The sequence below is a fragment of the Lutra lutra genome, chromosome 12 (assembly GCF_902655055.1).
Source record: "Lutra lutra chromosome 12, mLutLut1.2, whole genome shotgun sequence".
Lineage (NCBI taxonomy): Eukaryota > Metazoa > Chordata > Mammalia > Carnivora > Mustelidae > Lutra > Lutra lutra.
In genome coordinates this window covers 77718697-77743960 of record NC_062289.1, presented here as the reverse complement: position 1 = coordinate 77743960, position 25264 = coordinate 77718697, and the positions used below count along the sequence as shown (strand labels likewise).

At 56.2% G+C, this 25264-nt stretch overlaps 1 protein-coding gene and 1 pseudogene across 3 annotated transcripts; one reads left to right on the top strand and one right to left on the bottom strand.

Moving 5' to 3' along the window:
* Window positions 1-783: 783 nt before the first annotated feature.
* On the bottom strand, window positions 784-24882 carry LRCOL1 (leucine rich colipase like 1). Of its 3 annotated transcripts, XM_047698437.1 has the most exons (10): window positions 24603-24882; window positions 23098-23223; window positions 22871-22996; window positions 22578-22700; window positions 21357-21489; window positions 20709-20769; window positions 18195-18363; window positions 17628-17854; window positions 2879-3002; window positions 784-1502 (listed from the first exon to the last, which is right to left on the bottom strand). In XM_047698437.1, the coding sequence occupies exons 1-5, from the start codon at window positions 24693-24695 to the stop codon at window positions 21484-21486; spliced, it is 474 nt and encodes a 157-aa protein (XP_047554393.1). In that variant the 5' UTR covers window positions 24696-24882; the 3' UTR covers window positions 784-1502; window positions 2879-3002; window positions 17628-17854; window positions 18195-18363; window positions 20709-20769; window positions 21357-21483. The 3 variants fall into 3 exon arrangements, with proteins under 3 accessions (XP_047554393.1, XP_047554392.1, XP_047554394.1); XM_047698436.1 differs by lacking the exons at window positions 20709-20769; window positions 21357-21489; window positions 22578-22700; ... (1 more) ...; window positions 23098-23223; window positions 24603-24882 and having other exon boundaries at window positions 18195-18630; XM_047698438.1 differs by lacking the exons at window positions 784-1502; window positions 2879-3002; window positions 20709-20769; ... (3 more) ...; window positions 23098-23223; window positions 24603-24882 and adding an exon at window positions 8714-8853 and having other exon boundaries at window positions 17762-17854; window positions 18195-18630.
* Window positions 13443-14300, top strand: LOC125082633 (60S ribosomal protein L4-like; annotated as a pseudogene).
* Window positions 24883-25264: the final 382 nt, after the last annotated feature.

Genomic DNA, 25264 nt, shown 5'->3' with positions numbered 1-25264 from the left:
TCATGATGGGATGGATGGCACGAGCCATGGGGTGTGACCCAGACGTCCTGGGAATTCACGTGCAGCTGACGCAGGTGCAGGCCTGGCTGAGCCCAGGGAGCCTCTGCCTATGGCACCCTGGAGAGACGGCTGGAGCGGTACCGGGTGCCATCTGGGAGTGTCTGCTGTGTGCCGCACTGGGGTGACCTTGAGGGGTTGGCTGGGGTCAGCTAGGGGCCCGGGGCTTGCTAAGGCAGCGGGCTGGCAAGGGAGCCCAGCCACCCCTTCCATCTGCACCAGTGAGGCGAAGGGAGAACGGAAACCATGGTGTGGGCTGGCACCTCTGACCCTAGATGGCCTTCTAGCAGGTCCCCGCCATTGGTCAGCCGCTCTGGGGTCATTGCCCTTGTACTCTAGCTGCTCCTTTCCCCCTGTGGCTTGTCTGCTGTGCCCTGGTCACGTGAATCTGCCCCCGGTCCGTCCATCCTCTCCATCCCCATGGCCCGTGGCAGGATTCCTCTCCGTCTGTCCCCGGAGTGGTGTGCCCGGGCAGCCCTCCATCCTCCTACGGGAGGAGACACTGCACAGCAGGGCGCAGACCCCACGTGTCCGGGTGGTGGTAGCTCAGGGTCCTCCCACCTCACCGTCTCTGACCCTCCTCTCTGACGGAACTTCTAACAGCCTCTCAGGGCTAAACATTCATCTGCGATGCCTGTAGATTCCTGGGGTCCCCCAAATATCCTGGGGTTTAAGATTTTTTATTTATCTAACAGAGATCACAAGTAGGCAGAGAGGCAGGCAAAGAGAGAGGGGGAAGCAGGCTCCCTGCCAAGCAGAGAGCCCGATGCAGGGCTCGACCCCAGGATCATGACCTGAGCCGAAGGAAGAGGCTTTAACCCACTGAGCCACCCAGGGGCCCATGGGGCTCTTGCTCCTTTGGGGACGTGACCTTCTTGGGTGCCTGGTAAGGCTGCTGGGACCCTGTAAGCAAGCGTCAGGCTGACACTTCCAAGGGGCTTTACTGGCTCCGACAAGTCCAGCTCAGGTCCTAGAAGAGGCTGGTCCGTTCCGAGTCCGGGCAGCTCATTCCAGTCAGCCTCGTGACGGCGTCCGTGCTGCCCACTGTGTCCGTCAGCAGCAGAACGGATCCCCACGGACTTGCGCAGTTACGTGGCCAGGGAGAGCGCCAGGGAGAGCTGCTGGAGGCTGGAAGCATCGGTGGGGTCAGGAGATGGAAGTTTCCCCTCTGCCGACGAAGGTGTCATTCCCAAACTGCCGTAAGTCACAGGTAACGAGGAAGACGGTCTCACGTGGCGGTGAGCAGAGTCATGACGTCCCTTCAGTCCCAGGTGAGGCTCGGTGGCCGCTCCTGACCTCCGCCACCGTCGGGTCCTCCGCAGCGCGGGCGCACACGGTCAGCGGCTCCCGTCAGCAGGGACCACGTCCTGCAGCCTGGGTCTGTCCGCCCCGGAGTCCCCGGGAGGAGGGGGCACGTGTGAGGGCTTCGGGACGACACTCCCCACCTGTCGATGAGGAAAGGAGGCAGAGGACGTGAGCGGTAAAGAAGAATGGTTACCGTTGCCACAAACACCAGACCAGGAATCCTAGAAAACCTTTGCCTTTTAACAGAGAGAAAAAGCACATTTTAATCTAGCATGAGCTTGCTTTTGATGTTCAAACTTGCTTTTAAATTAATCTAAGCCAGTTTGACCACACATTTTACAGATTCTATCATCTTTGTTTTTCCCAGATGTTTTTTAGATTTTTTTTTTTCTACTCATTTATTTGTCAGAGAAAGCACGAGACAGCCCAAGCAGGGGAGCGGCAGGCAGAGGGAGACGCAGGCTCCCCACTGAGCAGGGAGCCCGACGCGGGGCTCGATCCCAGCACAAATCAGATTTTGTCCTAAGTTTTTCCTCTTAAAATCACCAGCGTCGCTTTAGGACAAATTTACCTTACTTTTCCTCAACATAAAAAATAGGTTTTCACCAAAAGCGCACCTGCTCCTCCTGCACACGGAGATGCTTCCCGGAGTCTCCGCGTCTGAGATACTCAGAACACGAAGTAGCGTGTAGAGCCCCTCGGACCTGCACGTCCCGGGGACCGCGAGGCCACCAACGCCCGCCGGCACCGTGAGGACCGGCTTCCTGATCCCACAGCCCCGTGTTTCTCCAGAGCACAGGCTTCCCCGAGGGGTGACACGGGTCATCACGCACCCCAACGTCACTTTAGTTTCTCTGCCAGCAGCAGCCCACAGCAGGGCGCCAGGCTGTGACCAAGGCCGCGTCATCTCACCTTATTCAGAGAGATCTGGGCGCCCTGCACAGTCCCAAGCTCCCCCAGCTCTGGAAACGTCCCCGAGGCCCCGTGGGAGTTCCAGGTGGAGCTTCTGGGGGGTGACGCCCACACTCCAGGCGCCAGGGACCTCGCACAAGGCATGGTGTCCGTGGGCTGCCTCTTGCCACAGGCTGGGGAAAGGGTGGTGCTGAGTACAGGGGCAGGGAGAGAGAGGAGCCCAGGGGCACCGAGCTCGGACCGAGCTTCTGTCTACACCGGTGCCGTATTGGCATGTTCGAGCCCTGGGCGTGACTGGCGAGGAGACCTGGAGGGGGGCTGGTTCGGTCCCGTCTTTGCGAGTCTCCCAAGCCCTCCGTCCCCTGCAGGAGGGACCGTCCCAGGGCACAGTGTTCTGGCTTCCTGGGGACCCCGCTGCTCGAGGGGCACTGTGGTCCCGGGTGCTGGGGTTGGGGTTTTGGGCTGGGGCCCGAGGCCAGTTCCTGCCCCGTCTCCTGGGCTTTGAACGGATTTCACTCCTCGCTTAGCACAATGTCAGTTTCAGGTTACCGAAAACTCCGGGGAAAACATTTTTAAAGGTTCCCTACAAACATCTTGTTTCTACCTCTTCAGGTGACACGTTCTCAACAGCCGTGCGTCGACCACCCGTGGAAACCGCCCACGCGGTCTGTCCGCCAAAGCCCGCCGTCCTCGCCAGCTGTGCTGTTGGTTTTGGGAAACTTTGGAACCTAGGTAACATGAAACTTTGGTTTTTCCTGGGTTTACTGAACGTCCAATGAGTTTAGTTCTAAGGCTCATAACTCGAAAGTTTTAAGACTGAAAACGCTTCTAATTAAACCCACAACCTTGAATATGTCTTACCACCCAATATTTTCCCAGATTGTGTGAACTTGAAATTCATCTGGAACTAGTTTCTGTTTCATTGTTGAAACCTTGAACAGCTGCTAAATGACGGAAGTTCTCAACTTCCTTTGCACCCAGGCCACGAGCTTTGCACAGAGGAGTCTGCAAGAATCCATCATGTTCCCGTACACACCTCCGCCTCCCTACGGACCACCATGGGCTTGGTAGCTTCTGTTTAAAAATAACCATTGGATGGGGCGCCTGGGTGGCTCAGTGGGTTAAGCCGCTGCCTTCGGCTCAGGTCATGATCCCGGGTCCTGGGTTCGAGCCCCGCATCGGGCTCTCTGCTCAGCAGGGAGCCTGCTTCCTCCTCTCTCTCTGCCTGTCTCTCTGCTTACTTGTGATTTCTGTCAAATAAATAAATAAATAAAATCTTTAAAAATAACCATTGGAATCAACGGAAATTACGGGCTCCGATGGCTTCTCGGCATTGGTGGGTGAGACGGTGAGGCTCTTGTCTGTCCGCGGACGCGCTCCTTGGAAGGCTGGGTCTGGGCAGGGGGCGGAGAACCTCTCTTCAGATTTTGATTTTTTTTTTTTTAAGATTTTATTTATTTACTTGACAGAGATCACAAGCAGGCAGGGAGGCAGGCAGAGAGAGAGGAAGGGAAGCAGGCTCCCCGCTGAGCAGAGAGCCCGATGCGGGGCTCAATCCCAAGACCCTGAGATCACGACCTGAGCCGAAGGCAGAGGCTTAACCCGCTGAGTCACCAGGCGCCCCAGATTTCAATTTCTAAAAAGGCGTCTTCCCACCTTTGATTTCCACTCTCAGGCGGGGGGCTGTGTGCACGTCAGAGACACGTAAGACTTGTGGTCCACGGGACAGAACACGTGTGCGTTTCATGGTTCTGAGCCTGCGGGTGTAACTGCTTTTCAGACTCTCCGTCCCCGCCGCCGGGCAATGCTGTCCCGTGTCCCTGTGTCTGTACCAACCGCACACCCGGAGAGGATCGGCCAAGCAGTCAGGACTGGCACAGGGAGGTGGGCTTTGACTTGCTGCTGGAGGAGCGTTTCTGGCTTTGTAGGGGTTCGGGAGCGAGTGGCGTCTCCTCCCCCGAGGACCGGTGACCCCCTGGGTGTCACGGCCCTACCACCTGTCTGACGTCATTCGGCCCGTTCACATCAGGACAGTCACCGGCCAAGCTGCGAATCAAAACCTCTGACCCTTTGCGACATCCGCGTCGAGTGTTTATAACCAGTTTTCTGAGTTCGGATGCAGCCTGGGCTCCGACCAGCACGGGGTCTCGGCCTTCAGCCGGTCAGTTATAGGAAGGCCTCAGAGGGACACTGGTCTTCGGCTTCCTCCGTGAGGGGCAGCGCATGTGCCCACAGACCCTCCTCCTCCTCCTCCTCCCTGCCCACAGCGGGGAGGGCTGGCGGCGGCGGCAGACCGGCTTCATGATGGAGTCTCAGCTGCTGTTGGGTGCGGGAGGGCTACCCTGGGTCCACCTGTAGGGGACGCCGCGCGGGTCTGCCTGAGGCCGGCAGAGCCGGAGGACAGAGCCTGGACCGAAGCAGGAAACAGCTCCAACACGGACACGGCTCCCCTGTCAGCCTGGGGCTGGGAGATGAGCCCCAAGCGCTCTCTGTGCCCGCGGAGGGAACAGTGGGTCCATAGGGGCCGATCGGGGCCGGATCCCAGAAGGCTCGGCTGGGTGCTCTGAGGCCCGACAGACCGTGGGGCCACAGGCGGAAAATCAGCCCTGGATCGTGCACTCTAGGGCCCCGTCTGGAGCGAGCAGAGCAGAGCCCCGACAGACTGAGGGAAACAACCTCCCCCCAGAAGTCCTCGCCGGGAAATGGCAGATGTCTGAGCAGGACACAGAGATGGGGGGTCGGCCCTCTGCATCCGCGGGGGGAGTCGCCGCTGTGCCAAGTGGGGTGTGGAAAGTCGCCCGCAGGGGCCTGTCCATGCTCAAGCATCCGTCTGGGGACCACCTGCTGTCAGGGGACCACCCGCTGCCTGGGGGACCGCCCATCGCTGGAGAAAAGGGCTGTGTAGGGGTACATCAGGGACACCTCCCTGTGACTCCCACCAGGACCAGAAAAGCCCCAGAACAGTGCTCTCGTCCACACGGACCTGCAGGAGAAGACTGGCCTGAGCCACGAACGGGCACGTGGGATTCGGACCAGCACACACGCCAAGATGAGCAGGTACTGACCCCCGTAGCTCTCCCCGAGCTTATCCGGCCAAGTTGAGTGCAGCCGTGGGCACAGGGCAGAGCCTGCGAGCAGCCCTGCCTTCATCCCTGACCACGCCGTGCCCTAGCATTTCGTCATGGACAGCAGCTGCTGAATCCGCTAACAGACACTCAGACCTTTCAACAGAAGTGGGGAAATCATCACGTGTTATACCCCAGCTTGCCATATTTAAACCACAGTCACCAATTACAACCCTCGTAATAGATCCACGGACAGGAAGTCTGACTTAAAAGAACAGGGACGCCTTGTCAGGTGCAGAGAGGACACATGGAAACGTAGCCCACAACACCCATCTCCACCCCTATTGGGGTGCCTCAGGCTTCAGTCTCACACCCAGATTTCTACCCCAAGAACAAGGGATCCTATGTTAATAAAGCCCCACAGACATACTGGAACCAATAACATGGGCCGTGCCTCAGAATTTAACACACGGGACTTTCAGCCCTGATCTAGGTCCCCAGGTGGTGGTCAGTGTGACCATCTTTCTCTGTGCCTAACTTAAGACCTGTATCAAAAATGGGTCTGGAGGGGCACCTGGGTCATTCAGGCAGTGAAGTGTCTACCCAGGGTTCTGGATTCCAACGCCACGTCAGGCTCCCTGCTCAACAGGGAACGGGCTTCTCCCCCTCCCTCTGCCTGCCACTCCCCGTTTCTGCTCTCTCTCCCTCTGTCAAATAAATAAAATATTTTTTTAAATCCCTATGAAAATACCAATAGAATTTTTCACAGAACTAGAACAATTAATAAATCTAAAACGTGTGTGGAACCACGGAGACCCCGCAGAGCCAAAGTGATCCTGAGAAGGAAGAACGAAGCTGGAGGCTTCGCTATCCCAGATCTCAACACACACCACAAAGCTGTCGGGATCGTCGCAGCACGGGGCTGGACGGAAGCAGACCCGAATCAGCGGAGCAGAACAGACAACCCCAGAAATACACCCGTGCCTTTATGTCACGTTATCTACGACAGGGGAGACAAGAATACACAGTGGGGCGAAGGCAGTGTCTTCAATACATGGTGCTGGGAGACGTGCACACCCACGTGCAAAAGACTGAAAGTGCAACACTGTCTTGCACCGCCCGCCAAAATAGGTTTTCAGTCCACTGGAGTCTGAGTGTGAGCCTGACACCGTCCAACTCTCAGAGAAAACATGGCAGTAATTTCTTGGACACCAGCCCCGGCACTATTTCTCAGAGACGTATCTTCAAACAAGGAAAACACGGAAAACTAACCTATCGGGACCGCACCAGGTAACAAGCTTTTGCTGAGAAAGGAAACCGTCGACAAAGTGAAAGGACAACCTGAGAAGATATTTGCAAATGACAGATCCAATAGAGGGCCAGTATCCAAAATACATATGGAACTTATAAAACTCAACACCCAAAAACCAAATAGTCCAATTTAAAAATGGGCAAACGCCAGGAACAGACACTTTCCCAGAGAAGACACCAGACGGCCAGCAACACCGGAGAAGACGGTCAGCATCGCTCAGCATCAGGAAATGCACATCAGAACCGCAGTGGGGTCCCCGCACCCCCGCCACAGTGGCCAGTATCAAAAAGACAAGAAACAACCAACACTGGAGAGGATGTGGAGAGAGCGGAGCCTCGTGCGCTGTTGGTAGGAATGCAAACCGGTGCCGCCACCATGGAGACGCTATGGAGGTTCCTCCAAAAAACAAAACACAATTACAGTGCGACCCAGAAGCTGCACTGCCAGGTTCTTCCCGAAGAAAATGAAAACAGGAATTTGAGGAGATCCACACCCCCCGTGTTTATTACATCATGTACAATAGGCCAGTCATTGAAGCAGCCCACGTGTGCCCTGACAGAGGAGATGAAGATGATGTGGGGCGTGTACACACACACGCACACACACACATGCACCACACACACAATGGAGTATTACACAGTCTTGATGGTGAATGAATTCTTGTCATTTGTAACAAGGTGGGAACTGGAAGGTGTTAACCGAAGGAAGTCAGAGAGGGAAAGACAAATGTCACATGATCTCACTTATTCTGGAATCAAACAAAAAACCAGAAACAAACTCGTGAATACAGACAAGAAACTTGTGGCAGCCAAAGGAGGGGGATTTGGAGGGAAGGGAACACTAGAGGGAAAGGATAAGACGTACAAATGTCCAGTTACAAACAAGTCACAAGGATGAAAAGGACAGCAGAGGGAATATAGCTAACGATACTGTGGTGTCACTTTTGGTGGCAGATGAGAACTACAGCTGTCGTGGTGGGCACCAAGGAATGTACAGAACTTCGAATCACTACATTGTACACCCAAATGTAAGATAACATTGTAGGTCAACTACAACAAATAATTTTCAAAAGTTAAAAACTTGTTTAATTTAAAGATTTGAAAAGAGACAATTTATGAAAAGTTCCAGCAAAGCAAATTTAACAGAGTCTATATGATCAATCACTTCTCTTGCTGTGCTGACATAAATAATGAAGCAAAGTTTACTGAAACTTGATCTAATTTGCAAACAAATTAGTCTTATTATAGTTCATAGAAATGGGGGTAGTTGCTGAGAGAAAGATTACACTTCCACTGTAACCGTAATACAGAATTTTGGGTGTTAGATTCTAGTTCTGTTGTTTCAAGGTTTTTATTTCTATCTGTGAGCGGCTCTGGATCCTGAATCCTTCCAGGTTCCTCCAATGCCAGACACCAACTCTCCCAACTAACATTTCCCGTTTTCTTCCATCTTTTAGACTTGAAATCTTGGGACACTGAAACTGCAAGGTCCTGAAGTCTCACCAACTGGATATGAACAGCTCGATGGAAACTTCAGAAAACCCACTTCATAGCTCACACGTGGACCATCTCTGAGCCTGTTGCCGTGTGGGCCACTCGCAGGGATCACCGGAGACGTTCCAGCTGCAAACCAAGAAAACTCTCCAACTGCCACCGCCTGCCTTCCCTCCACCCACAGACGCTCCGACCGCCGCAGCTAGAAATCCTCTCCACCGCCGCCCTCAGAGCTCAGAAGCCGGTGTATCATTTCCTCCTGTCATTCACCACTGTTTTTCTTTGTCTCCATAGAAATATCTCATATTTAATGCCTGGTCACATGACGAATTGTGCTGCAAATTCCTCACAGCTTTATGCTTATCTAAAATGTACAAAAGCTGGGGCGCCTGGGTGGCTCAGTGGGTTAGGCTGCTGCCTTTGGCTCAGGTCATAATCCTAGGGTCCTGGGATCAAGTCCCACATCCGGGCTCCTTGCTCAGCGGGGACCCTGCTTCTCTCTCTGCCTGCCACTCTGCCTGCTTGTGCGTGCTCGCTCTCTCTGGCAAATAAAATCTTAAAACAAATTTTGAAATGTACAAAAGCTGCCTGCCTTGGTCATTCCTTGTGTCTCGATTTCATCACTGGATCTCCGTGCACGTGCAATAAAACTCTGGGTTTTTTCTCGTGTGAATCCTGTCAAGTTAACTCTTCAACCAGCCAGAAGAACCTTGAAAGACAAAGAAAACGTTTTCCTCCCCTGAACCAGTAGCCGAGGCTCCTAGGCGTCGCCTGACGAAGAGAACCCCCGCACGACCGCAGATCCCGCCAGCTGTGCCTCCAGGAGGAACAGGCACGTTTGTGTTGCTGAGGGCTCACATTTAATGGATGCCATGGACCCCCGAAAGCCCACCGTGACACCTGGACTCTAGACACATGCCTGTCAGAGGTGCCCGGCTTCCCAGCCCGCATACACACAGTGCACAGCCTTTCAGCTGCTCTGGAGCACCTGGGACACCCAGGCCTGGAGGACGCCGGCCAGTCCCCAGCCGCTCTGAATCCCCCTGGGAAGAACGGAGCCCACTCACAGTGTCTCACTGAGACAACAGCTTTGAAGTAGTGACATTAGGGGCGCCAGAGGGGCTCAGTCAGTGAAGCATCTGCCTTTGCCTCAGGTCATGATCCTGGGGTCCTGGGATCGCGCCCCACATTGGGCTCCGTGATCAGTGGGGAATCTGCTTCTCCCTCTCCGTCTGCTCCTGCCCCCACTCATTCTCTCTCTCACTCTCTCAAGTAAATTATTTTTTAAAGATTTTATTTATTTATTTGAGACACAGAATGAGAGAGAGAGAGAGAGATAGCATGTTAGGGAGGAGAGTCAGAAGGAGAAGCAGACTCCCCAGTGCAGACAAGGGTGGGGGACAGCAGATCGGATGCACAGACAGAGAGGCCACCTCGGTGGCTGGATGGGGTGGCCTAGAGCCACAGAGGCAGATGGCCTGGGTACAAGCACGGTGACCGGGCTGGGACAGTATCGCCACGTCCTGTGTGTTCTCACCAAGCCCCAGGCCAGTGCTGAGGGAATCCGGGCCCCTCCGTGAGGTTCCCACCCAGGGCGGGATCGGCACACGGATTCTCCCGGCCCCTCCCCCCGGATCTAAGCGTGCCTTGGTTTACGTGGACCCTGCAGCTGGCCTGACCCAAGCATTCCCTGTCACTGTGCAAGCCAGGCAGCCACCACTAGGGCAGCTGAAGACCACGGATGGGGACCCCTTCACACACTGTCTCGGGGTGCCCACCCCAAAGATCATCCTGGGCGAGAGTGGGCAGGGACGTGGGTGCGATCAGCATCTGCTCGCCTAGACCCACAGCTGCAGGGCCGGGAGACAGGAACAGCAGACACGAGGCAGCAGACCCAATCATGAGCAAGTCCAACCACCTTGGCCGGGTGACCGCAGTCCTGTCCGGGCTTGGATGCGTCTGAATGCTCAGCCCGTGGGGCCCGGGGCCTGTAAGCCAGATGGGACCCCCTATAGGCGCCCAGGTCTGTAACCTATGGAAGTTGCAGGACACAGTCGACACCCTGACTCCCACCGAGGGTCACCGTGCTCTGCTGCTGAGGACAGAGAGCCCCAGCACACCCGGGACAGGAGCGAGGGACTGGAATTGGCACTGGGGAGTCCTGCCGGGGTACACGAGTCACTTCCCAGCCCCAGGTGACGGGAAACTATGTATTCTGCACTGGGATCCCACCGTCCCGCGGCCCTCGGACCCGTGAAACACACCACACCCGCACAGAACACAACAGAGAAAGAGGGAGTGGGTGGGGGTCCCGGGTGGGGGTCCCGACCTGCCATCTCCCACCACAGTCCCCCCCTCACGCCTGACGGGGCTGCCTCCCGGGCCAACATGGTTGGTGTGCACAGCGTGGTCAGATTCCTAAAGATGAGGCCACATTTCCATCTAGAGTTCGGGTCTCGAGGGTCATTCCCATCGGAGGGGACGACCTCCCCATGCGAGTTCCTCCTCCTGTCTGTCCGCCTGACCTGAGCCTCTGCCGATCCTGTGGTGTCCAGTCACAGCACGGGCACCCAGAGGTCGTGCCTTCCCACTGGGGCCTCATCCTGTGCCCGGCAAGGAAACCAGTCCTACTGCTGGGTATGGGGGCAGCTTCCCTCTACCCGCTCAGGATGGTGATGGAGGGTCTCGCCTACCAGGGAGAAGGGGGAAGGCATTCAGTGAGGACAGTTCCCTGTTCATCTAATATGACCAAGAGCCTGTCCCTAACACCAGCCATGGGTATTGCTTTTCTGTCAAACATACCATAAAGGCAGCCCCTCAAATCGCTCACTGGAAGGTTCTAGAAGGAGCTCCATCAGACTCATGGTTGGCTATGCTCAGAATTGGAAGGGTTTATGAGGCTTACTCTGGGTTAAGGGCATTTGCATACCCAGTCACCCCTATGCTGGGAACAGAAAGGTCACTCTAAACAAAACCAGCCCAGATTTACCAGCAACCTGGGACGGACACCACGGGGACTGCAGCCGTCCTGTCACATGCAGGGAGAGTCACTGGTTAAGCAGGGACTGGTCTCACCACATGGGTCTTTAGTGGGCGGCCCCCATGGGAATCCAGGTTTTGTGGCACAAACCTTTGGTCGTGGCTCCCAGCTGGGTGGTTGGGCCGCTGTGCCCTGGGGTTCCCCTGGGCCCCAGGAGAGAACCGGCCCCGTGGGAACGGCAGCCGACAAGCTCCCTCTCCTGAAGGCCGGGTGGACACGCTCGGCTGTGACGGCGCGGTCGTCTGGCTGCAGACTCGGTCCCCTCCATCGGTTTGCAGACCACGCAGCCCTGACTGGACTCACCCCGTGAGCCTTGAGCGATGGCCCAACATTCTGTCCTACTGAACACCTGTGTGTCTTCAGACAACTGTCCCCCAGACCACAGTGGCCTCGGACACCTGCCGCCTCGCAAGGAGGCACCTGTGTCATTGCTGTGGCCTCTGCCTCAAGCACAGTGAGACAGCTGCCACAGGGCCATCTCCGGGCTTGGGAAACCCCTTCCTGACCCCTCGGGACCCAGGCAGAACGGAGGTTCACGGGAGGTTGTAAGAGCCGGCACGAGGGGTGGGTGCCGGGAAAGGTCAAGGACTGGCCGTGACCACCACTTGCCGTGACCCGGACTCAGGCAATCAGAGGTTCCACACCCCTGCCGTCCCCGCTCCCAGAGGCTGATCCCAGGATGTGGCCTTCAGACAGTGATGTGGCGTTAAGACCGTCTGGACGGTCTCGTGACTGAGCCCAGATACGACCTCGGTACAAGCGTCTGAGGGGGAGCAGGCGGGTGGGGGGTCTTCTCCTCTCGCTGCTGCCCAGGACAAGCCATGGACGGGAGTTCCCCTGCTTCTCAAACTGCCACCCACCGATGTGCAGTGGCCTGTCCCTTTCCTTGGTCTCTCCCTGTCCTCAGAGCAGCGGCCCGGTTCACATCACATCTGGGAGGTTCACGTCACATCTGGGAGGTTCACATCACATCTGGGAGGTTCACATCACCTCTGGAGGCTCCCAAGGAGCTTGCAGACTAATGGCCACTGATTAGATCATTAACCATCGATCACAGACACTATGTCCAGACTTTGACAGAAAGGGGACACCTTAGACTCCACCAAAGAGTGACTAAACGGACACAGGAATTCAGAGAAGCTGCAGGATACAATATCGATATGGAGAAACCTGCTGCTTTCCTACGACCAATAACGAAGGAGCAGAAAGTGAAATTAAGAAACAGCACCACCAGGGGCGCCTGGGTGGCTCAGTGGGTTAAGCCTCTGCCTTCGGCTCAGGTCATGATCTCAGGGTCCTGGGATCGAGCCCCGCATCGGGCTCTCTGCTCAAGCAGGGAGCCGGCTTCCCTCTCTCTCTCTCTCTGCCTGCCTCTCTGCCTACTTGTGATCTCGGTCTGTCAAATAATAAAGTTTAAAAATCTTTAAAAAAGAAAACAACCACTTTCAATCACACAAAAAGCTATATAAAACATCCAAGAATAAGTTAAACCAAACAGATGAAAGACCTGTACCGTGAAAACCATAAAACACTGATGAAAGAAACTGAAGGCAACACAACCAAGTAGAAAGACCTTCCATGCTCTTGAGGTGGAATATCAAGAATGGTTGAAACGTCTCTACTACCTAAAACTGTCTACACTTTCCTGCAATTCCTATCCAAATACCAGCATGTTCCACAGAGCTAGAACCACCAATCCTAATATTTGCATGGAACTACAAAAGACCTGGAGTAGGTAAAGCAATCTTGGAAAAAAAAAAAAAAAACCACAGCTGGTGGCATCAGAATTCCAGACTTCAAGCTTGGTTACAAATCTGTCACCATCACGACAGCATGGTACTGGCCCAGAAACACAGAGATCGATGGAATAGAACAGAGAGCCCAGAGATGGGCCCTCCGCTCTACCGTCGATCTCCGACAAGGCAGGGATGTCTATCCAATGGGAAAAGTCTCCTCGACAAATGGTTCGGGGGGAACTGGACAGCCACATGCAAAAGAATGAAATTGACCCACCTCCTTCCACCACGTACAAAAATAAATTCACAATGGATGAAAAACCGAAATGTGAGACAGGAAACCGTGACAACCCCAGGGGAGAACACAGGCAGTCGCCTCTCTCTTACTGGCCACAGCAACTTCTTTCTAGGCACGTCTCCTGAGGGGAGGGATCAAAACCAAAAATGAACTACTGGGATTCCATGAAAATAAAAAGCTTCTAGACAGGAAGAGAAATAATCACCAAAACTAGAAGGCAGCCCTCTCCTCTCCCCATGATGGCGTGTGCTTGCCCATTGATATCTGTGTACTCTGAAAAGGGGGAATCATCTGGCAAAAGTGTTACTCTGCCTGCTGTGTTCAAGGCTCCCATTCGACCAGATATTGTGAACTTTGTTCACATCAACTTTGGGGCAAGTTGATGCCCCAAAACAGCAGACAGCCATGTGCTGTCAGTGAGTCAGCAGGTCATCAAACCGGAACTGAGTCTGGGGAACTGGCAGGGCTGTGGCTCGAGTGCCCAGAGTTTGAGGCGATGGGACTCTCCATTCTGGCCAGGGTGCTTTTGGAAACAGGTGTCATGGGGGCCACATGTTTGCACCCACCAAAACCTGGCGCCGTTGGCATCGCAGAGTGAACATGACACAGAGGCAGTATGCCCTCTGCTCTGCCCTGGCTACCTCGGCCTTACCAGCGCTGGTCATGTCTAAAGATCTTCATACTGAGGAAGTTCCTGAACTTCCTTTGGTGGCTGAAGATAAAGTTGAAGGCTACAGGAAGGCCAAGGAGGCTGTTTTGCTTCTTAAAAAACTTAAAGCCTGGAAAGATATCAAAAAGGTCTATGCTTCCCAGCAAATGAGAGCTGGCAAGGGCAAAATGAGAAACCGCCGTCGTATCCAGCGCAGGGGACCTGCATCATCGACTGTGAAGACAGCGGTATCATCAAGGCCTTCAGAAACATCCTGGAATTACTTTACTTAATGTAAGCAAACCGAACATTTTGAAACTTGCTCCTGGTGGGCATGTGGGACGTTTCTGCATTTGGACCGAAAGTGCTTTCCGCAGGTTAGACGATCTGTATGGCACTTGGCAGAAGCCTTCCTCCCTCAAGAGTCAGTACAACCTTCCTGTGCATGAGATGCTTAATATAGACCTTAGCAGAATCTTGAAAAGTCCAGAGATCCAAAGAGCCCTCTGAGCACCACACCAGAAGAGTCATCGCCGGGTCCTGAAGAAGAACCCAGGGGAGAACCGGAGCATCAGGTTGAAGCTAAACCCCTATGCAAAGACCATGCACTGAGCCAACAATCTCAAACTCTGGGTAGATGAGGCGGCAGCAGCCTTAGAAGCCAAATCAGATGAGAAGGGGGCTCCGGGCAAGAAGCCTGTGGTGGGGAGGAAGGCTGTAGCTACCCAGAAATCAGCTGCTGACAAGAAGCCTGCAGAAAAGAAACCCTCTGCAAGGAGCCAGCTGCCTAAGAACTTAACGTTTGCTCATAAAAGTCCAATAATTTTGGATACCTAATTTTGAATAAAGACATGATCAAAGCCAAAAAAAAAAAAAAAAAAACCAACTAGAAGGCAACCTACAGAATGGGAGGAGACATCTGCACATGATGTATCCAATGAACCCAAGAGCTACTAATCAAAGTAGATGAAGAATTTATAAAACTCAACACCCCAAAGTAGGAATAATCCTATTAAAAATGGGCAGAAGACATGAACAGACACTTCTCCACAGAAAACCTACAGATGGCCAGCGGACACATGAAAAGATGCTCAAAATCACTCATCACCCGGGAAGTGCCAATCAAAACCAGCACGAGATACCAGCGCACACCGGTCAGAAGGGCTGAAATCGACAAGTCAGGAAACAGCGAAGGTTGCGAGGATGTGGAGAAAGGGGAATTCTCACACACTGTGCATGGGAAGGCAAATTGGTGCAGCCAGTCGGGACAACAGCATGGAGGGTCAGCAGTTAGGAATGGAGCTACCCCACAACCCAGCAACTGCATTCCTGGGTGTTTACCCCACAGACACAAAACCACTAATTCACAGGGACACGTGCGCCCCGTGTTTAGAACAGCAGTGTCCACAATGGCCCGATCGTGGAAAGAGCCCAGATGTCCATCAGCTGATGGATGGAGAAGGACGGTGACGGAATATTACTCTGCCATAAAAAGGAATACAATCTTGCCAGTTGCAATCAGAGACAGAAGAAGAGGGTATTATGCCAAGTGACATCAGTCACTCAGAGAAACACAAATACCGTATGATTTCACTTGTGTGTGGAATTTACTAAACAAGACCTATGAGCAAAGAGAAAAAAGAGACAAACCAAGAAACAGACTCTGAACTGTACTGAGCACTGACAGTGACTGGTAACTAATGCTACCAGAGGCGAAGGGGTGGGGACAGAGAAATAGGCGATGGGGGTTGATGAGTGAACTTACACCATGATGAAAAAAATTAAATAAACAGTTAACATCCAGTCCTAATGAGGCTGTGGGGAAAAAGATGTTCAGAGATTTGCTAGTAGAAGCAAAAATTGTTTCTGCCTTTTGCATAGTAATTGGACAGTAGATCCTATTAAAATGAAAAAAAAAATCTTTAATTCATATTCCATTTTGGGGAATCTCTCTCCAAGCCACTACTTGTAATGGCTAAAGCCAGAGAACCTCTTTCGAGGGCTGGCTTAGCCACACTGTGAAGTTGATGCACTGGTTACAGTTTTGTTGACTTCAGGGATGGCCACATGTGAACGAAAAAGAAACCTGAGCTGCACAGGGACGACCTCGTACACACAAGCCTCGAAACTATGCTATTTTTCCCCAAAGCGGCGGGAGCAGTAGGTTGGGGGGGGCGTTATCACTTCATTACATCTCGATATTCTTCTACTTGTTATAACTTACAGCAGCTGTGCGATAAACTCAAGTGAGAAAAAAATCTAAGAAAGATAAAGCAAGGGGCCCCTTATACTGCGTACACAGCACACGTAGGATCTTGGCATGTAACACACGTCCTCCTTGGTGGCCCATGTCGACCTTCAGTCTCCCAGCACAGATTCCCACCCCAGCAATAAGGGATTCTCTCCTGATACACCCTCCCTCGATCGTACTGGGAGCGACAATCGCAGCCTCTGACTCGAAACTTAATAGGCAGGACTTTCTAGACAGATGCCCATCCCCCAAACAGGCTGAGTCCTCTGACATCACGAGAGCCCAGAAGCTGGCGTCACGGCAGGGGAAGGCGGGCCCGATGGTGCTGTAAAGGCTAGGGCCCCCGGAGCCTCCTGTCCATGACCTTCCCTCGGAAACACGGCATCAAGGAAGCCACGGGGGATTTAGGAGGTCGACCTGTGGACCGTTCAGCGACCAGATACGGTACCATGTTAAGATTTTGTACTGTGCTCGTGCTGATCACCGCCGGGACCTAGTCCCCTGCACCGTCATGAAAGTGTGGTTCAGAGAACGTGCCTCACAGGGAAACCGCTCACAAAGTAGGACTGACTGTTTGTGGTCAAGGCTCCGGGTGACGCGGACTTGCAGGGCAGACAGACACTTCTGAAAACTTGAATTTGTGTGGGGCCCTAGGTCCCAGTGTGCATTCGTGGGTGCGGGCTATGGAACTAGAGGCCGGATGGCTGTGTGTTGCCAGGACAGGATCCCGCACGCGCTCTTTGCTGCGAGGAGAAGGCTGCTTCCCACACGAGAACGCAGCCCGCGGCGCAGGACGGCTTCCTCTCGTCTGTTCCCCCACCCAGGAGTTCCAAAGCTCCGCGGCTGCAGCCCCCGCTGGGGCTCGTCAGTGCAGACACAGGAAGAAGGAGTAGGACAAGGGGACTCCGGGGACCAGGACTGCCCGGAGCTGGAGGGCTATGCGACAGTGTCGGTGTGGACAAGGCTACAGCTTGCTGACCCGGACTCCCCCGCTGGTGGGGCCCCCTCGCAGGCAGGGGAGAAAGCCCCGCAAAGGCCCCACGGGGAAGGACAACCGGCCGCCCCTGGACACCAGCTTCCCCGGACACCAGCTCGACGTCACCGAAATCTCACTCTGGCCACTGGAGGTCAGATCTCGGCTAGCGGAGGTCGCTCTCTGATTCCAATAAAATCACCCCTCCGCGATATTTGAGCCTTTTCCTTTCTTCTCCCCATACCTGGACAATTATCTAGCACGAGACTGGGTGAGTTATTTAATGATAAACTAAAAACCATTGTTTGTGGGAGATACCTGCTCAGTGTATCATTAACATTAAAGCCAGGATGACACAGACCGTCGCTGGAGCGTTCCCGCCCCGAAACCCCACAGACCTCAGGGGGACACGCGAGCGTCTATGTGGGTTTGGGCTTGGACTTGGGCAGAGGCAGGGGCACACGGGTCTGCTACCGCCCCTGTTCCAGGCCCCAGGCTCCCCTGACCTGGGGGGCTCCCGCCCGTCGGGCACTCACCCCGTCACTGTCCCGGGAGCCCGGGGCCCGTCTCCAGCCCCTCTGCCTTGTGTCCACCGTGGAGGGAGCCCAGTCCTGAAATTCCCCTGGAGGCAGCCCCGGGCCACGGGTGAGTCCGGCCCAGGTGCACTCACTGTGCGCAAGGCCCCGGCTCCAGGGGCCTCTCATGCCGCCTCCGAGGTCGCCGGAGTCCGTCCTCGCGAGGCTTCCAGACCCGTCCACTCTGCCTGCAGGGGGAACACACGCCAATGCCACCAACCGCCCCAGACCACTCCCTCGAGGCAGCCCCCGCCCCCGCCCCCCGCCCGCACCAGATCCTGGGCTCCAGGCCCCCGGGCAGCCCCAGCAGCCTCCGGGATAAAACAGGCACCCCCAGCCCTTGGTCAGGGGCCAGCTCGCGACGGCACAGTCTGCACCCCTGCAACCGGCTGCCTGCCCGAAGGGCTCCGGGGCGACCAGGCATCCAGGCTCCCAGGTGTCTGCTGCTGGGAAACACCCCGCCAGCCTCCCCCCGACGCCCCGACACCGCCCCGGTGACCAAGGCAGACCCCGCTCCTCCAGCCTTACCTCCGGGGGACAAGCAGGCACAGGACTCTCGCCTGGGGCCGGGAATCAGGCGGAGGACCGACCCAGTGGCCGCTCGCCTCCTCCAGCCGCCCTGCGCACTCGCCCTCTTCGGAGTCCCGGGCTCCCAGCACCTGCGCGGCTCACGCATGCGCGCTAGGCACGCGCCCACCTGTGCAGGGAAGCGGGCGTGTGTCCGCGCTTGGGCCTCGGCCCTTCCAGGCGCAGCCGCAGAGCCTCCCGGGCCTGAGACTGTCCAGGCTGACCGCGGGCAGGCGGCGACGCCCATCTCGGCTCGGCCTGTCTGCCGGACGGGTCCCGGCTTCCCCGGCCTCCACGGCCCCCGGGGTCGTTTGCGGCGGGGTCACCGGCCGGCCAGCGGCCACTCATGCTGGAAAGTCAGTGCAGCTGCGTCCAGCTGGGCCTTCAGGGGCCATAGGTGCCTTGTGTCATCGGGCTTGGATGGGGCGGATTCCAGAACCGCAGACAGCCTCCACCTGTGACCCAGCCTCTTCCCACAGCTGCGCTGCTCCTCGTCCCCCCCCCCCCCCGCTCCCCCTGCGCGGCCTGCACTGCACCCTCTGCCCCTCTCCAGCCCACCTGGCGGCCCCATGGAGCTCCAGTCCGCCCCAGAGCACCTGACCGGCCTCAGAGTGGAAGGACCCCCAGCCTGGGAGGGTCCTTGAGGCGGTACATTGAACGCCCCCCCAGCGCCATGGACCACCTGCCGCCGGGGTCCCGGGCCTCTCCAGCAAAGGAGGCTCCCAGATGTCCCCCTGGAGGGCAGCCCGGTCATCCCCGTGGACCCTCAGTGCCCAGCAGTGCGGATTGTCCAGCCCGGGCTTCAGGGGCCGCATGCGGCTTGGATCTGTCCACGCCAAGCGTCTCTGAGCGCCAGCTCCCAGGCCCCGGTCCGCACCAGCTGCCCCTTTAGGTCCCGGCCGGGCCCCGCCTGCGGCACCCTGTGCACACGCACTAAGCCCACGGTCTGTGGGTCTCCAACTGCACCTGCGCCAAGATGGCTGCATGGCCACCTTGCCTGTGTTCCCCGGGGTCGGGGGTGTTGGCAGCAGACCTGCTCCCCCAGAAGCCTGCTCAGAGGCCTGGGCTCTACCTAAGGGCCCGTTTCAGGTCCAGGCCTTCCCCTTGGGCCTGAGCTCCCGGGTCGTTCTGAGCTGCAACAGAAATCTTGGGGTGCCTGGGTGACTCAGTCGGTGAAGCGTCTGACTTTGGCTCAGGTCATGATCTCGGGGTCCTGAGATTGAGCCCCACGTGGAGATCCCTGCTCAGTGGGGAGTCTGCTTCCCCCGTCTCTGCTCATGCTCTCTCAAATGAAATCTTTTTTTAAAAAATGGTATTTCCTTTAATTTAAAAAAAATAAAAATAAAGACAGAAATCTCTTACAAATCTTAAAAGGGAACTTGTCTTTTGGGTGAATGATACAATTTAGGAACTATGTTTAGCTGCTAGAAATACAGGTGTGGAAAAGTGACTTGGGTCAGGGATGTGGGTGTCCCCATGAATCTGGCATAAGCAGTGGAGACAGGAGTGTCCCAGCCATTCCACCGTCTGCTCTGACAGCTGGACAGTGACAGCCAACACGTCACATGCTTCTCTACCATCTCTTGGTCTCCTTGGTGAACTATGTGTGCAACACTTTTATCTACTTTCTAACTGGGTTGTTTAGTAACTTAAGTTCCAAGAGTTTTTATGTATTCTGGATACAAAGCCTTTGTTAGATGTGTTCTTTCTCTTAACAGTGTCTACCCTAGGGGTTCCTGGCCGGCTTGGTGGGTAGAGCATGTGATGCTTGACCTTGGGGTTGTGAGTTTGAGCCCCACCTTGGGTGTAGAGATTATATAACAATTAAAAAATAAAATCTTTTTTTAAAAAAGTGTCTGTCATAGAACAGAAGTTCTTATGTTAGTGGTTTATCTACTTTTTCTCTTATGAGGGACATGTGGCCACATCAAAGAACTCTGTTGAATCCAAGGTCAAGAAAATAGCCTATTTTTTTTTAAGATTTTATTTATTTATTTGACAGACAGAGATCACAAGTAGGCAGAGAGGCAGGCGGCGGGGGGGGGGGAGCAGGCTCCCTGCTGAGCAGAGAGCCCGATGTGGGGCTCGATCCCAGGATCCTGAGATCATGACCCGAGCCAAAGGCAGAGGCTTAAACCACTGAGCTACCCAGGTGCCCCAGCCTATTTTTTTTTTTAAGATTTATTTTTTTGTTCTAGAGAGAGAGAGGAGGGGCAGAGGGAGAGAGAGAATCTCTAGCAGATCCCCTAGTGAGTGCAAAGCAACAGAAATCTTGGGGGATCTTCCCACAATCACGAGATCATGACCTGAGCAGAAACTAAGAGTCAGACACTCAATGGACTGTGCCACCCACGCACCCCTACCTTATTTTTCTTCTAAATGCTTTAGATCTTATGTTTTACATTCAGATCTGTTCCTTTTGTTTTATTTTTTGTTTGTTTGTTTTTTGTTTTTTAACTATGATTTGTGGCTTACCTGAGCTGTTCTTACTGGGATAGAAGCAAGGCTTTTCCTTTCTCTGCAAGGATCATCTTAGCTTAAGGTAAGGAGGAGAAAGAGGAGGAAGGAGAAAGGGAGAGGAAGAGGAGGGAAGTGGGAGGGGAGGATGGAGAGGAAGAAGAGAGAAAGGAGGAAATTATTTTTAATGAAGCCCAGAAAAGAAGCCTAGTGTCAGCAGGTGTGGGTAATGGAAACCCCAGAAGATCGTCATGCGGGTGACTAAGGTGCTGAGCTCTGGGAACCGCAAGAAACCGCTGGTGCAGATAGGCTCTAATTAGCCGGGGCACCTGTTCTGAGAGATGCTACTGGACCTGGGGCCAGAGCAGGAAGGATGGAAGGACAAGTGACCCAAGGAAGTGGGAGCCCCTCCAGGGTGACCTCAGCTCCCACCTGCTCTTCCGGCCCCTTCTCAGTTTGGAACACCTGACCGACTATCTCTACTTGCAAGGACAAGAGGCGCTTGTGCATGGGGAGGGGCTCCGGCTTGTGTCTTAAATGCTCCAGCTCTGGCTCTTTCCCTTCCCAGTGAGACTTGATCTCTGACTAGACTCGCATCCTCAGGAAGGCAACCTTGTACGTGACCCAAGCAGGTGCCACCACGCCACCGCTCCACATTGTTTTTACCTTTGTTGTCTGAAAACAAAAATGGATGCAACACAACACGTCGGGTGAGTTAGCAGGTGTATATTGATGGGAAGGTTCTGGGAGCCGCAGTTTGTCCTCGGACATGCACACCGTCAGCCTCAGGAGCTCACCGCTGGGAGAAGGGACAGACGCGTCTGACGCCTCCAGGTTCTCACAGCCCGGAGAGAGCAGCGTGGACCCGAGAGCCAAGCTCCCCTGTCACTGAAGGACCAAGTGAGAGAAAGTGCCACATGCACGGGGGAGACAGGTGCCTCACAGGTGCCTCTCCGCCCCCCTCGGATGGAGTCAGCTCGCCTGCGGCCAGGGCAGCCGTGGGAGCCCAGCAGGGAACACGTTTCTGTGAGCACCCGCTGTGCCCAGGGCTCCTCGAGGAGCCGATGGCACCGCACCTAGCGAGGTGGGGTTATGTGCTCAAGAATTTGGTCCTTACCTGGGAGACAGAGACCCCTTTATGATCAGAAAGAAGTTACCAATCCCTGCCTCAAGCCAGGTGCCTGAACACCCACACAACACGGCACCCTCGTGTTCTCTCCGCAACCCCCGAGCCGGACTCCAGTTGCTGTGGCCCCCATCCTTCTCTCCCACTCCCTTGTCTCTGGTACCCACCCCTCATGCCTTCACTGTCTCTGACACCCCCATCTCCATCCCCCCATTTCTGTCCCCCATCTCCACCCTCCACCTCTGCCCACATCACCATCTCCCATCTCCATCCCCGTCTCCCCATCTCTGCCTCCATCTCTGTCCCCCCATCTTCGTCTCCACGCCCACCACTGTGTCTGCCACGGGCGCAGGTCTCGTGCCCTAGGAGGCTGACCTCTGTCCTTCTGGTTTTAGGGTTACTGTTCCGCTATCACAGGGGTCCAAAAGGAGCGGAGGGAAGGAGAGCGCGGCTCCGGAGTCCTCCTCTCTTGGGCGGCCCTTCCTCAGTCCCACGGTTGCGAATCCTGATGCTGCCCCCGCTCGGGGCTCACCCCGCAGCCCCGCATCTAACCGCCCTTCACCAGGCGCGCGGCACCTGCTTCCCCCTGGGACCCTGACCTCGGGGCCCGTTCTCCCCAGGGCCTCTTTCCTTTCTGGTTAAGGAAAACGGACCCAGAGGCTGCAGGCGTCAGCCCCTCCCGGAAGGGGGCGCCCCGCGGGTGTGGAGACCAGGCCCCCCTCGCGGGCCGCGGGAAGCCCCTCCCGGGGGCGGGCGCTCACCAAGGGCAGGCACTGCGCCAGGAGGCCGCTCCGGCGGACGCAGCGGGGACGGCTGACCTCTCTGAGCGCGATGCAGCACTGGCTCCGGCACTCCCTGTGGTGGCCGCAGCGGGCGCCGTTGGGCTGCGGACGCAGAGCGGACTCGGCTCCGGCCCCGCGCCCGCCGCGCCCCGCCGCGCCCCGCCGCGCCCCGCGCCCCGCCGCGCCCCGCCGCGCCCCGCCGCGCCCCGCCGCGCCCCGCCGCGCCCCGCCGCGCCCCGCCGCGCCCCGCCGCGCCCCGCCGCGCCCCTCACCCTGCGCCAAGGCGTGCACTGCAGGAAGATGCCCCTGGGCCTGCAGAACGTCTGCGAACTGGCGCTGTTGGTGACGCAGCAGCGGCTGCGGCACTCGGCGTGGTCCGAGCACGCGTCCCTGTTGGGCTGCGGGGACACCGAGCGCCGGCGCTCCCCACCGGCCCCTCCCCCGCCGCGGGCGGCCCTGCCCGCCCCGCCCCTCGCGCCGCCCCCCTGCCCGCTCGCACCTTCCGCCAGGGCAGGCACTTGAGGAAGATGGTCTTGGCGGCGCAGAAGGACTGCCCGTTCGGGCTGTTGGAGACGCAGCAGCGGCTCTGGCACTCGGCGTGGTCGTCGCACGCTTCTCCCGTCCTCTGCAAAGCCGGGCAGCGTCTCGCGGCTGCCCGCCAGGGCTTCCCTGTCTCCGAACACCCACCCCTTCTTTCTGCGTCCCTTCAGGTTTCCTGGAATATTCCAGACCTGGCGGGTTCGGTGGCCCATGGGGTGAGAGGGAGCCAGAGGACAGGGAGAGGAAGGGAGCTGACGTCGTCCGTGCCTGTCGTGAGCCACGTGGACAGGAGGATAAACCGAGGCACAGGCTCAGAGAGGGCAGGTGCCTCCTCGGGGGTCACAGAGTCAGCCCGGAGCTGTGGCCGGGGTCCCATCCACCCCCTGAAGGCCACCTGATCCAAGTTTTCAAACTTCTGGTCTCAAAATTCCTCTGCAAACTCAAAAACTTACTAAGGCGCCCAAAGCTGGTGTCAGTGTGGGTTCTTAATAACGACTTTAGAAGTTTTACATGTTTATGCGGAAACCTATTTAAAAATAGGCTCCCTGTCCCATGTTAACATAAATAGCAACTTTTTATGAAAAATAGGTATAGTTTCCAAACTAAAGGAAACACGCTGACTCCCGCCTGGCTTCCTGAGGCTGGGGACTGTTGGGGGTGAGATTCCCCCCCACCCCTGTCTCCCGGGAGACCCCAGCCGCGCCATCCTCCCCGCCCGCGGGGGAGGGAGGGGCAGGGCAGAGCCTCACACACAGCTAGTCAGAGCCAGCTGAGTGCAGGGGGCCGCCCAGCAGGGCCTGCAGACGGGAGCACAGGGAGGCTAATGCCTCCACACTAGAGACTCGCTCACGGGCGTTCACACACTGAGCACTTCTGTTTGGTTTGGTTTTGAAGATCTTAATAAAACTGAAGCTCGGAAGGCACTCGGGGACCAGGGCCTGGAGCCCATCGAGGTGGCTTTCCAGGTGAGAAGAGGCCAGATGGGGAAGCTCACTCCTGGCCTGGGGCACTGAGGACGCTTCTGGGCCGTGGCCCAGCGCCAGGCTCCAGGACCCCAGCTCCCCTGCCTCACGTGGGGCCCCAAGGCCCCGGCCTCCAGTGGGCTGCCCGCCATGCAGTGGGTGCTGTGGACATGGAGGGACTGGTGCCTTAGGGGGCGGTGAAGAGGCAGCGCAGGCACTCTCACGTTGCCCACACCCCTCCCAGCAGAGACACTTTCTCGGCCCCCAACCCACCCCCACCGTGCTGCCATCTGGCCTGGATTTGGTGTTGGGGTCCTGGGCACCAGAATCAGCCATCCTGGGGGCCCCAGGGCCTGGGGAGGAGCATGTGCTCCCAGGCACCCTCCTTTCCAGCCCCCAGACCAGATTCACGGGGCAGACACTGCAAGGAAGGAGCCGGGAGCCCCAGAGAGCCCGCATGAGGCCGTGTCGGCGGGCGCAGTGCCACGGGGTGTCCGCTGACCTTATTGAACAGGAACAAGCTCTTGGGCTTCCAGGCCATACACATGGGCAGCAGCGAGAGCAGCAGCAGCAGCAGACGCCCTGCGCACGCCATTGGGCTTGTGGTTTGTCGATGCCCCAGACGGCCATCCCTGCCCCCACGGCACCCGCGTGGGCACACGCTTCCTGCCCTCCGTCCCAATCTTGCCTTTGCAAAATAGAATTTTTTTAATTAATAACTAATAATTATTTTCTAGAGCAGCTTTAGGTTTCCAGAAAAATCGTGCATCAAGTACAGAGAGTTCCTCTACAGCCCCGCTTCCCCCGCCTGTCTTCTCTTATTAACTGGTGTGGGCGGGGTTGCCAGGGAGGGTCAGCTGATACTGATACATTGTTATAACCACGTGGACAGCTTCCCCAAGGCTCGCTGCTTGTGCTGGAAATTCTGGGGTTGGACATATGCCACCAGATTAGCACAACAGTGTTTCCACTGCCCTAAAACCCTGGGCGCCACGGGTCCTCTGTGCCCAGGAAACCCTGGCGGACACAGATCTTTGAGGGGATCTTTTTGGGCCTGTCCTTGTGCCTTTCCCCCAATGTCCTGAGTTGGAACCCTACAAATGCAGCCCTTCCAGACTGGCTTCCTTCAGTCCCTAAAACTCATTTAAGGTTCCTCCGAGTATC